The following is a 12,249-nucleotide window of genomic DNA, read 5'->3' as shown; positions in this document are numbered from 1 at the left end:
TAGAGAGAGAGAGAGAGAGAGAGAGAGAGAGAGAGAGAGAGAGAGAGAGACTGACTTGATCAGACTCACGATACAACAAGCGCTTCGTGATGTCTGTTGTCCGGGCAGAAAAAAAGTATAGGCACTAAATATGTAATTTGTTTACCTTCTTTGGTGTTACCATACAATACAATAATAATAGTAGGCTATATAATAACAACAAAATAGTAATAATTTAATAATAATAACAATAATAACAATAATATAACAATAATAATTTTAAAAAATATAATAATAATAACAATAGGCCTAGTAGTAGGCCTAAACAGTAATAATGATAATTTAAAAAAATGATAATAATTATGATGACCAGAATATTGATGAAGATTAATTTACGAAAATCAGCGCGCTTCAGATTTCTGATAGGCCTAATCACTTTAATGATTAACTTTCAACTTTTATGTTAAGAATATTAAACTTATTCCAAAAGCTATCTTGACAGACACTGACCAGCTGTGACCAACGATAGATCTAATTAGGCTGACCGACTGTCCGATCAACCTGTTTCGGATTTCGTAATATATTTCGGGATTCTCCAATTCACAGCCTTAGGTATTTAGGCTAGGCTACACTAGATCTAGTTCTCACGTTTCTCGAATGTTTGGCATCGTCTATTCTTTCTTACATGACAAACAGAAAACGGGGCCCGCGGCACATTGGAAATAATTATGTGCCATCTTTCTCTCTTAGTTCAAGTGAGGACAGAATAATTTAATGTAAGTCAGCTTTCAACTAAAAGTAAAAGAAACTTGCTAGCTTCTGCAAAGTGAAACTAAATTTTAAAAAGCCAATTTCAGACTGAATTGAAATGCTAGTGTGCAGCAAAAATTGATGTTAACATGTCGTAATGGGTTGGTGGTTGTAGAAAAAGGGGGACCACAGTAAAAGAAGAAGTTTTAGAGCCAGAGTTGATCTAGAGCTAACCGTTACAGATTTGGGCTGTTTTAGGCCTAGTTTTACGTTTTACTACGACGGGCCGAGATAAACACAAAGTCCGTTCCATATTTTGAGTTAACCACTGTACAGGTCATGTGACCTAACAAGGGAACGTCATCATCATGGCAGACCACCCGGCTGAGGCAGATATCAAACAGATATTCAAACGTCTGTTGTCAGTCCCAACAAATAAGGTAAATTTGTTTACAAATGTTACTTCTGGAGTTTTTAATGAGTTTTTTTCTGTCGCATTGAAGCGACATACGTGTAGAATTTGCCGACCATCTCCTTGAAATGATGATCACTTGGCCGATACTTCACATGACATAGACAGTGCAGCACAAAATAGTGACACCGTGGAACTACAGGATGAATCAAGTGGAGTTATTGATGGTTCATTGAGAGCAGGTTGATGTTGATGGATGAGATATATTCTCCTAAATTGCACTTGGATTATATTTTCAATACTCACGATTTTTTCTTTCACTAGAGATCTACTGCGAGCGTGTCTGAAATGGGTTGGTGTTGTTGGTGTCACCACTCACCACATCATCTGTCATCTGGCAGAAAAGAGACAGCTTGCAGTGTTGCACTTGCACTTCTAGATCTAGATCTAGTCTAGATCTAGATCTTCTACTTCTTCTACTCAACTCAATCTCACTGCTTAATTTGCAATATGCTGTCAGTGAACAGACATAAAAGATGCTAGACTGCTCATTGTATTGTCAGTGCTGTGTGAGTCTTGACAATGAGGCGAGATCTTGGGCGCTTTTTTAGGTATTTACCACCCCGCAATTGTATTCGCTGGTTTTGGCCCCAAGACTAGGGGGGTTTCCCCTGCATTAAGCCATAATTTGATGTTTTTGCAGTTGTTAGCTTTGACATCTTAGCTCGCCACGCATCAAACGTATAGATCTAGATGTAGATCTAGTCTCAAATAAGGGGGGTGGGAACTACCGAAAAAGCACCAGATCTTGATTCTCTAGACTAGGAGGGTCACTAGGCTAATGAATGTACAGCTGTGACTGGTCAATCAAAATCTCTAGGACTTTAGATCTAGAAACTATGACCTATCTTCATCTTGACTGAGTAAACTAAAAAAGAAAAATGAAAAGAAAACGAACTCACCAACATGAAAGATCATGTACATCGTCGAGAATAGAAAATTTGGGAGGACTTCTGGTTCCGTAATGAACGACCACTATCATGAGACAGAGTAGAATAGAAGGCTAGAGGTAGGGTTAGGTCTCTTCTTTATTGTGTTTGGGTGGTTGCTCGTTACCCTTCGCCTTCCGAAATTTTCTTTTGATCAGCTTTTTTGTATTGTTTTCCTTGTTCAAACGTACTTGAATGTTTAATTGAAGATGTTTCTTTGACAGCTAATCTTTGATTGTAGATCTTGGGTGACACTAGTTTCTTTTTGATCAATACAAGGTAGACGTGGTTGTGATTGGTATGGGTGTGTATGGTATTAAAAAAACTTTTCTCACAATGATTAGCTGATTTTTACAAGGAAGGTGGACCGTTAAATGACAAATTTAAAATGGTGAATCACCAGGAGAACGTTGATTTCCTGCAAGAATGATTTGAGTCCTGGTAATTTTTATGAGAGTGGAATAGCCTGATCATTTAAAATATAAAAAAAATTTTTTGCAGAGTTAACAGTCGACCACATTGTTCAATTTTCTCTTTGAGGATTAGGTGTGTGACAATACATCTTTACTATTACTATACACACAAATATGGCGTGCTTTCTTGTTACAATCAACGTGCCGTCTGGTGCTTGTTTTCAGAATATTTATAAGTTGGATGTTAAATTTATGAATCTTGAATTGTTATTTTGATGAGCGCCTGATTTCATTACGCTGCCTCACATTGTTCATAGTAGATTTTGACTGTGCTGTTCTGGTGTTTCTGTTGTGTGGTGTCGGGCCTAGTGGTCGGTGGTGGAATCACCCACCCTCTTTTCTTGTATACATAATACTGTGTGTTTTACGTACTCTTGTCGATTAATTTTTAAGATGTGATGTATTTTTTTATATAATGTGCATCAAGCATTTTTTCGAAAATGGAAATGTGAGCAGTCTGGTTTAACTGCAATTTTTAATTTTGTAATTATAATATTCTGTTGTTTCTCCTTCCAGCAATGCTTTGACTGCAACAGCAACAACCCGACGTGGGCCAGCGTGACCTACGGCGTGTTCCTCTGCATCGACTGCTCCGCCGTACACAGGTCTCTGGGCGTGCACGTCACTTTTATACGATCCACGCAGCTCGACACCAACTGGACATGGCTGCAGCTCAGGGCCATGCAAGTTGGTGGGAATGCCAACGCCGTAAGTTCATGATGAAATCATGTGTATAGAAATTATACCTTTAACTTTTAAAGCAAATCGGCATTCTGATAACACATCTAATAAGATCAGAGTGTGTGTTTGGGAATACTAAGATGTTGTTTTTTGTTTCTTGTAAACTCGATATTTTAGATGTTTTGTTAACATAATCAATGACTGTTCAAGTATCTGATGGTAGGTAAAATTGTCCATATGCGGCTATGCCTAGCCACGAGTACTAGACGGGTGACGGGTACACTGTTGAACGAGACCCTGTTCCAGATTTGGCCTGCTTGAACAAAATTTGAAAAAAGCACACAAAAAAGTTTTTTTTACACAGGACGCTGTTGATTAGGCCTATTTTGAAGATCTGTCAAAATTACTTGTTGGTAATGACAAGGACTCTCCCCTGGGTGGGATGTGGAATGTGGTTTTGACGATGATATGAATGTGAGGAATATGAGAGGGAATCTCCCAGGAGCTCAGACAGAAGGAGGGGCATGGTAGGCGCAGGAGGTCAGGGCTTGGTGGAAACATGACTTGTGATTGTGGTGAGAGCTTGTTGCTTTAAAAGTTTTTATATTTTAGTTATTTTCAGTATTTTATCGCCTACATTGCACTCAGCTTTTCTTCTTTTTAGGAGAGGCGGCTACTCTGTCAATGAGACTTGGTGAAAAAAGGGTGCCATTACCTGAACTAAAAAAAAGGGTAACTCCTTTATGGTCTGATGAGCAATTTTTTTGGGAGGGAACAGCCAGGGAGGAACCTACGACCATCAAACGATAACACCCTACTTGTGACACGCGTACAATCATACAAATCATATGGAGAGAGATCTTTCTCATATCTTGGTCCATTTATGTGGAACAGATTACCCATGGAAGTAAGACAGACAAGAACTCTTGATAGCTTCTAAAGACATCTTAAGCATTTTCTGTTCTTACAGGCCTATCTTTCATAAGCTTTTAGAGTTATTTTTAAAATTATAGTTGTTCTGTGCCTACATCTGAATGAAAAAAGTCTGTGTGTGTGTGTGTGTATAAATATATATTGCATGAGAAGAAAGGAAGTAGTAAGAAAGGTTTTGAAAATGGGTATTCCAATGTAAAGTGCATTGAGCTACTTTTTTGGAAATGCGCTATAATAATGTTATATATTGTTATAATTATTATTATTATCTCCGTGTGATTGTATTTCTTCTCTCCCCAGAGAGCATTCTTCAACCAGCAGGGCTGCTCCACGGCCGACGCCCAGAAGAAGTACCACAGCCGCGCTGCCACTCTGTACAGGGACAAGGTCCTTTCTCTGGCCCAGCATGCCATGAGGCTGCACGGGACCAAGGTATATATATATATATAGCGCAACGCTCTAGGTTTCTCTAGTGTTTTATACATAGTGGTCAGGGTGGCCATGTTACTTTGCTTTCGTTAACTATTTATGGATTTTGTAGGACGAATGGAGTAGATAGATTGGTGGAGCAGTAGTTGAATTTGTTTCGATGCGTTTTTGTTTGAATTCAGTTGAATGAGCCTGCTCCCAGTTTAGCGTTTTAGTGTATGTAATGCATTTTGATCGAGCCTCGTTTTGCTTGAGTTTCAACATGCTATTTGTGTTTGTATGTAAATTAACCTTTGTTTTATCATTTGATCTGATACTTCTTGTGTGTGTTCTCAACTCTAACCTTGTCCTTGCAGCCTATTTTCGATGCTCAAGAAAAAGGCAAAGGTCAAAAGGTCAGAAACTGTGGGTGTCATATCTTTCAGTTTCGCCAGTATTAACTGATTTTGTGATGTGATCCATTCTCACACTTGGGTTGATTTTCTATTTGGTGTTGCATAAACGTAGCAGGGTCGTAGGTACCGCTGATCAGCTCAGTGGACGTATCGGCTCTCTGATGGTCAGAAAATATTTTTTTTCATTCAAGGTACTTCTTTGTTTTACCAAGGAACGCTTGTTTTATTCAAATGATTCGTATATTTCATTCAAGGTACTTCTTTGTTTTACCAAGGAACGCTTGTTTTATTCAAATGATTCGTATATTTCATTCAAGGTACTTCTTTGTTTTACCAAGGAACGCTTGTTTTATTCAAATGATTCGTATATTTCATTCTGAGATTTTTTAGACTTTTGCTCAGTTCTTTAAAACAAATGCTTAAAGCTTGACTATGATTTCTCTTGCTGGGGAGACATTTTTGGGAAATACTGATGTCCTTGAAACAGATTTGAAATGAAGTGCGTCTTTCTGTTCATGTCAGCTGAGGCTATTTTTAAAAACCTTGTCACACCCAGCTGTCAACCCCATCCCCATTTGCTTTTTTGGGGGTTTGTAATAGATGTGGAATCATTTCACTCTGGAAATTCTTTTGATCTTAGGATTTGAATGATGAATGGATCACACATGCCCGCACGCATACAATAATATATGTAATGTTATGACATACAATGATATATGTAATAATATTATAAAGCTTGACATTTTCAAGTGTGTGAGGTTTTTACCTGAGTCAGTTTGTGTGCTTAGAAAAATGGAGATGACATTCTGTAAGCTGCTGTAGCTCCCTCATTGAAAGTGAAACGTTTAAATTTCTACAAGTGATGCTGGGCTCTTAGACAAACATGTTGACCAAGGATCTGAAGAGTATGTGCGAGAGCTTTCTCTGAAGGGGCTGGGCTGAAGTTCCTCCTTTCGACATCTAAGTTGAAATGAATGAATTTTGAACGTCAGTTGATTAACCCTATCCGTACGTCGTGTTTTACTTTTGTATCCATACGACATCGGGAACTTTGTGCCACTACTTTCAAAGAGGAAATTTACTTGTTTATCCTACCTGTACGCTGTGCATAGCAGTCTGTCAAAATAATTATTTGAGAAATACTGAAATTTCAAAAAGATCTTCGTACTAGAAGTATTCTAAAATGTGAAGAATACAACCCTGGGGGTACAAAATGACCCCAGGGCGTACGGATAGGGTTAATAAAACGCAGGTTGCGAAATGAATGTTCATATTTTGGTACGCACCCCCCCCACCCCCAATGTTGGGTTATATCGGGCTGTCCTGCAGAATTTCTATGCAAGGTCCATTTTTTTAAATGTCAAAGATTATACAGGTTATCCTGGAGAGAGAATTGATAACTTTTTCTTGAGAATGAGAAGTAAAGATCTGACACACTGCCTCCCTGTGCACTCGTCTAATCGTCTGATGTTACATTCTATTAGCTTGTCATCTTCTCATATTCAGTCATTGTTCTTCCTTCTTTACACTTTATATGCTTCTCTCCAGACCGTAACATTTCTGATACTAGCAGAGTTTCTCCTCAGCCTTGTGGTGTGAGCTGCATGCATGTGTAGAGAGCTCTCTACTGCAACAACTGGCGACCTCCATGCTTTCCTGTCGTATCTCCATTTTTTTTTTTTCCATGAAAATGCGACTTCTTTAGCTCACTCTTTGTTATGAACTGTTTTCTTGGTAAAAATGGAGATATGTTGAGAACGCACTGAGGTCGTGAAATGCCTTACTAACAAATGGAGTTCTGCAGATGAAACTAGTGGGCTTTGTAGCAGCGTTGTCTCCATGTCTTGCTCTGATCCCCTCATGGCTGTCCGTGCACATCATGTATCGGGGGATGTTGGTGTAAATGGGCTGATTTATCATTGCCATGCTCATTCTGTGCCGGAACAACATAGGGGGAACTGCACTGCTTTTTCTTTCCTCATCCTTACTACAGTAATTTTTCCTATACTTTTGTATGTTTGTCACACTCTTGTGACCCGCTTTTACCGGGGTGCCTTGATAGTCGAAGCAGACTTTGTACTGTTGAGGCTAGAGAGGTGAGCAGAGTAAGCCTGATCCCCCGTTTGGACTTCTCTGTTGACATCCACCCCTTGACGCTCATATGACCTTATGCAGTTGCGAGCGACGTGAAACCTTACTAAAACAAACAAAGATACTTGGTCCAGCAAGGGCCCACTGTGGTTTAGAAAGTGGCAAAGTTTAAAGGTTGCATGGTGGAACACATTTATACAAAATATCTTTTCTTACTACTTCATATTGTTGGAGCTATTAACAAGGTTGTTGGGGACAATCCATGAAGAAATGCTGCTGGTATATATTGTTGAATAGTTTTATTGCACTGGTTTCTTGAGCTGGCGAGGTTTTCAACATTTTTCAACTCATTGGGAGACGAATGTTGTCTGTCCTTTGTTACATTTGAGTAACTTCTCACAACTGAATTGTTTTACTTTTTGTTTGGGTTTTGCTTTGATTTGTTTTTGTTTAGTTTTTGGTGCAGTCATTGACACGATCCTTACCTGCATGTTGTACGAGTATTGTAGTATTTGTGTGCATGATCATATTTAGTAATGGACTTTCTGTATGTAATCAAATTTAAGGTTGGTATATATTGTAATGACCGAGTACTGATTTCTTCGTTTCGAAAGGGGTTTCCAAATAAGCCTGTAGATGTTAGAGATGAGCATTGATGCAAAACTTTGACCATGACTTCAAGTTTCTCATTTCTTTGGTTGATGGTAGGCTCGAGGGCCCCATTGGTTAGTCCGCTATCTTGCTCCTCTGTCTCTTGTTTTGTGTCTGTCTCTTCTGCTTTGAGATATATGCAAGTCTCATTTCGAGTTTGAATGATGAAAGGTTGAAATATATTTTGAGCGGACTTACTAATTAAGGGCTTGTGCTTAATAGTACTGAGTAATGCTGATCACTTATTCACTCCACGGTGCTTTTGGATTGCTTATAGACGTAGATTTTTTTTCAGAAGGGGGAAAATATTTATAGGTCAGAAAATGAAGTGATTTGAAGGACTTGTCAGCTTGCCTCCAGAAAGTTAATTGTGCCTGTACTGTTAACGCTTTGCAGTCACTTGGCACCGAAGAAAATTTTCCGTTCCGGTCACCAGCCCAGGTCCAAGAAGTCCGTAACAGTCACTCTCCTGGCTGGGTGACCAGATGGGGGTGTTTTGTACTGCTGGCTGTGTGACTGCAAAGTGCTCACAAATTAATTAATTCCAGAGACATTGAACTTGCAACTTTATGACATATAGTAAGTAAACAGTATGTGTTTGCATTGAAGGAAGAATTGTGGAGCACAAAGTGATGGAGAAGAAGATAAAGATGTGGACTGTGACAGAGATTTTCTGCCTCACCACACACAAGCAGAAAGTTGTTTTTTTTCTAGTTTGGTTCGTCTTTTCACCGCTCATTCATCGATTGGCTGCTTGGATGTTCTTCCTTTTGCCCGACTCACCAGTAGTACTGCTTCTGTGTGTTGTTCTTGCTGTAAGACCCTATGACAATCTACCTTGTGGGTGGTTGGGGGGTGCTCTGGTGTGGTTTGCTCCTTCTTTCCTATCCAACATCTATCGTCTTTATCTCTCCTCCTTCTTTTTTGTGTATGTTACTCTCTTGTAACATCTCTAATCTTCGGCACTTGTATGACCTTATTGTGTTGCAAGTGCCGTAAAACTAAAGCATTCTACCTTAGGGACAGATGAGTGGCTGGTGCAGTGGTCGCTCTGTAGGAATTATGCTTCATGTTTGATTTTTTGTTTCAGTGTAACCGTGTATATGTGTCATGACGCGGCGGAATCTGGCGCTCATCTATTTTGGGGCATATGGAGTTATTGGTATCATCTTAAAGCCTGTCCATTTACCTTGCTTTTGATGAAAACAGTATTCAGTTATCTTGGATACACGTCAAGATATTGGCCATTGAAGGAGGTGGGGGCTGCTTGGTTTCAGAAGTAAAATTAGCAAGAAAATGGCCGCCAAAATTGAGCTATTTCCTTAGCTTGAGAGTCTGCGGATACTAAAAATGTACATCTTTTATTCCTTTAATCAACTTTTATATCAGTAAAATCCAAACAGAAATGTGTTCTTTAAAGGGCATGAAAGGTGGGATTCAAAAAAAGAAAATATAAAAATTCCCAAACCTTTGGAAAAATATCATGCTGCCTCACATATCAGGATTATTTGCTGTATGCCAAAATGTATGGGGTTTTTTTTTCATTCCGACTCCCCATCGTTTAAGATGTAACATTAAATTACATGTTCAAAGTTACTGGAAATAACAAATAGCCCACAGTGATTTCATTTGTGATCAGAAAAATTGAAACTCAAAATTGGGCAACATTTTCTCTGATCTTTCTTTCCATATACAATGTAGAATAGAAATGAATGTTAAAATATTAAATTGTCTAGAGAGTCACACATCTACTGGGAGTCTTTGTTCTATATTTGCTGCTCTAAGAAGTCTCATGCACAGTTCTCCTCCCTTTGTGTCTTTGTTCTATATTTGCTGCTCTAAGAAGTCTCATGCACAGTTCTCCTCCCTTTGTGTCTTTGTTCCATATTTGCTGCTCTAAGAAGTCTCATGCACAGTTCTCCTCCCTTTGTGTCTTTGTTCCATATTTGCTGCTCTAAGAAGTCTCATGCACAGTTCTCCTCCCTTTGTGTCTTTGTTCTATATTTGCTGCTCTAAGAAGTCTCATGCACAGTTCTCCTCCCTTTGTGTCTTTGTTCTATATTTGCTGCTCTAAGAAGTCTCATGCACAGTTCTCCTCCCTTTGTGTCTTTGTTCTATATTTGCTGCTCTAAGAAGTCTCATGCACAGTTCTCCTCCCTTTGTGTCTTTGTTCTATATTTGCTGCTCTAAGAAGTCTCATGCACAGTTCTCCTCCCTTTGTGTCTTTGTTCTATATTTGCTGCTCTAAGAAGTCTCATGCACAGTTCTCCTCCCTTTGTGTCTTTGTTCTATATTTGCTGCTCTAAGAAGTCTCATGCACAGTTCTCCTCCCTTTGTGTCTTTGTTCTATATTTGCTGCTCTAAGAAGTCTCATGCACAGTTATTCCCCCTTTGTGTCTTTGTTCTATATTTGCTGCTCTAAGAAGTCTCATGCACAGTTCTCCTCCCTTTGTGTCCCCAGCTGCACATTGAGGCTGCCCAGGAGGCGCGCTCCCCAGAGGAGAAGGAGGCCGACTTTTTCTCCGAGCACACCCAGCTGTCTGCGCCCTCCGCCGACTTCTCGACCCCGATAGAGGACAACGCTCGCCTCGGTGGAGGGGGGAGCAGTAGCACAGGATCCGCAGCGACTACAGCGCCAGTGAACACCAACGGGAAGCTGATTGAAGGTAGGTGCTGTCTGTCAGCGTGGGGACCACTTAGAAAAGGAAAGACAAAGGTTGTTTTTTTTGTGAAACTGTTCTCCCTGTATGTCGTGGTACTTTTGCTGTCGTTCCCAGATCCCACAGCAGTTTTTACTAAGATTTGCTGCATATATTTGTTTTGTAAAGGATACACTTGAAGACAAACAGAGCTGTGTTTGTTTCTTTTTCTCTGTTCTTTCATAACTGTCACTGTATGTCGTACTTTTTTGTTGTTGTTCCCAGATCTTTCATAACAGTCCCTCTCCCCCAGGGTAGTGCCACTGACTGAAGTGTCTTTGGGTCATTCCCAAAGGGGGGATATTTCTCGTTCTTACGCACAGTAAAATTGTAAATGGGCTGATTCATCGATGTCATGCTCATAACTGTGCCTGAACTACAACAGGGAACTGCTGCTTGTTCTTTCCTAATCCTTACTATTGTCATTTTCCTTTACTTCTTTTGTTTGTTTGTCACTCTGTTGTGAACTGCTATTTCCGGGTTGCCTTGAAAGTCGAAGCAGACTTTGTGCTGTTGAAGCTAGAGAGGTGAGCAGAGTAAGCCCGATTCCCTGTAAAGACTTCTCTGTTGACATCCACCCCTTGGCGCTCATATGACCTTATGCATTTGCGAGCGCCGTAAAAACCTCTACTATAAAAAACAAAAAACGTTGTTGTCCCCAGATCCGACAGCGGGGCCCAACGTGGAGCCAGCTCTGAGCACCTCCCCGACCCAGGCGGCCGTCCAGGTCGAGCCACGGAAGGCCATCATCGGGGCCAAGAAGGCGCCGGCCGCAAAGAAAGGAGTGAGTTTTGGCGGGAAACATGAGCTTGTTTCTCTGTCTATAGGATTAAATTGACAGCGTGCCTATATGAATGTTGTGTCTTATAAATGTGAAGCATGCTTACAAAATGAGTTACATCTCAGATTCAGTCCTTATGGAAATAGATACGTTACCTCTATAGGTGAAGTTTTTTACAATTTATAAGTACGAAATAATGAAAGGCATGTTATAGTTTAAAGAATATGGAATCAATATAAAGTCTACAAATTTGACCCTTGTGTCGATTTTTGGCCAATATCTCCACTTGTGGATTGTGAGAAGTAACTCGTTTTGTTTTGTGGCACTCATATGACCGTATGCAGTTGCGAGCGCCGTAAAACCCTCTACTATTAAAAAAAATATAACTCGTTTTGTCAGCATGCCTCTCGAATAATGTTTCTGGGGTGTCTCGTCAAATGCTGTAATTTGATGACAATGTCTGGATGATTGCTCTGAACTGTTACAATTCACCTATTGCTTTTATTTTTGTGTTTTCGCCACCCCCAGGCACTTAAGTTTCAAATATTTTGTCAGACAAGAATCACAGAGTATGACGTTTAGTTTTATGCACTAAAGAGCAGGTACTCTGAGATTCTCATTGCTACCACATTCATGGGGCACCAGCTGCGCCCGTGTCAGAATGGTCTGCAATCAATGGGATCAAGGCGTCATTGCATACTTGAAACTGTTCTGAAAGGTATCGCATGTAGTGTTTTTTAAAATACACATGTGGCTTCTGTCTGTGGCCAACGGGGAGGTGAGATGGTAAGTGCTATGGTTGCCAAAGCTGAGAGGGAAATAGAAGGATTTAAAGTGTGTGGACTTTGACATGGCATCATAGATGTTTTATGGCGCTTTTGACAAAGAATTGACAGTTAAGGTGTCAGGGAAAGGCTGCGGCACTGATTGGTGAGGAGAGAAAGACTTGGGGGTCAATCGAGGCAGAGACTGGAAGAATGTTTATG

At 40.0% G+C, this 12,249-nt stretch overlaps 1 protein-coding gene across 4 annotated transcripts in view; it reads left to right on the top strand.

The window, feature by feature from the left end:
• The first annotated feature begins 1,046 nt into the window (after positions 1-1,046).
• The window catches only part of LOC101846538 (ADP-ribosylation factor GTPase-activating protein 2), a 39,299-nt gene continuing 28,096 nt past the window's right edge, over positions 1,047-12,249 (top strand). For 2 of the 4 annotated variants that reach the window (XM_005109500.3, XM_005109502.3), the window contains exons 1-6: positions 1,048-1,169; positions 3,120-3,311; positions 4,518-4,649; positions 5,003-5,041; positions 10,245-10,449; positions 11,145-11,266. In XM_005109500.3, coding sequence (XP_005109557.1) covers positions 1,098-1,169; positions 3,120-3,311; positions 4,518-4,649; positions 5,003-5,041; positions 10,245-10,449; positions 11,145-11,266 — 762 coding nt within the window. In that variant the 5' untranslated portion in view covers positions 1,048-1,097. Of the gene's footprint in view, positions 1,170-3,119; positions 3,312-4,517; positions 4,650-5,002; positions 5,042-10,244; positions 10,450-11,144; positions 11,267-12,249 lie in introns of all 4 variants that reach the window. The other 2 variants (XM_035972660.1, XM_013088666.2) reach the window with 2 other exon arrangements.

Source organism: Aplysia californica, unplaced genomic scaffold (genome assembly GCF_000002075.1).
Source record: "Aplysia californica isolate F4 #8 unplaced genomic scaffold, AplCal3.0 scaffold00784, whole genome shotgun sequence".
Classification (NCBI taxonomy): Eukaryota; Metazoa; Mollusca; class Gastropoda; order Aplysiida; family Aplysiidae; genus Aplysia; species Aplysia californica.
Note: the sequence above shows the minus strand (reverse complement) of the source record. Positions and strands in the feature narration are given on the sequence as shown.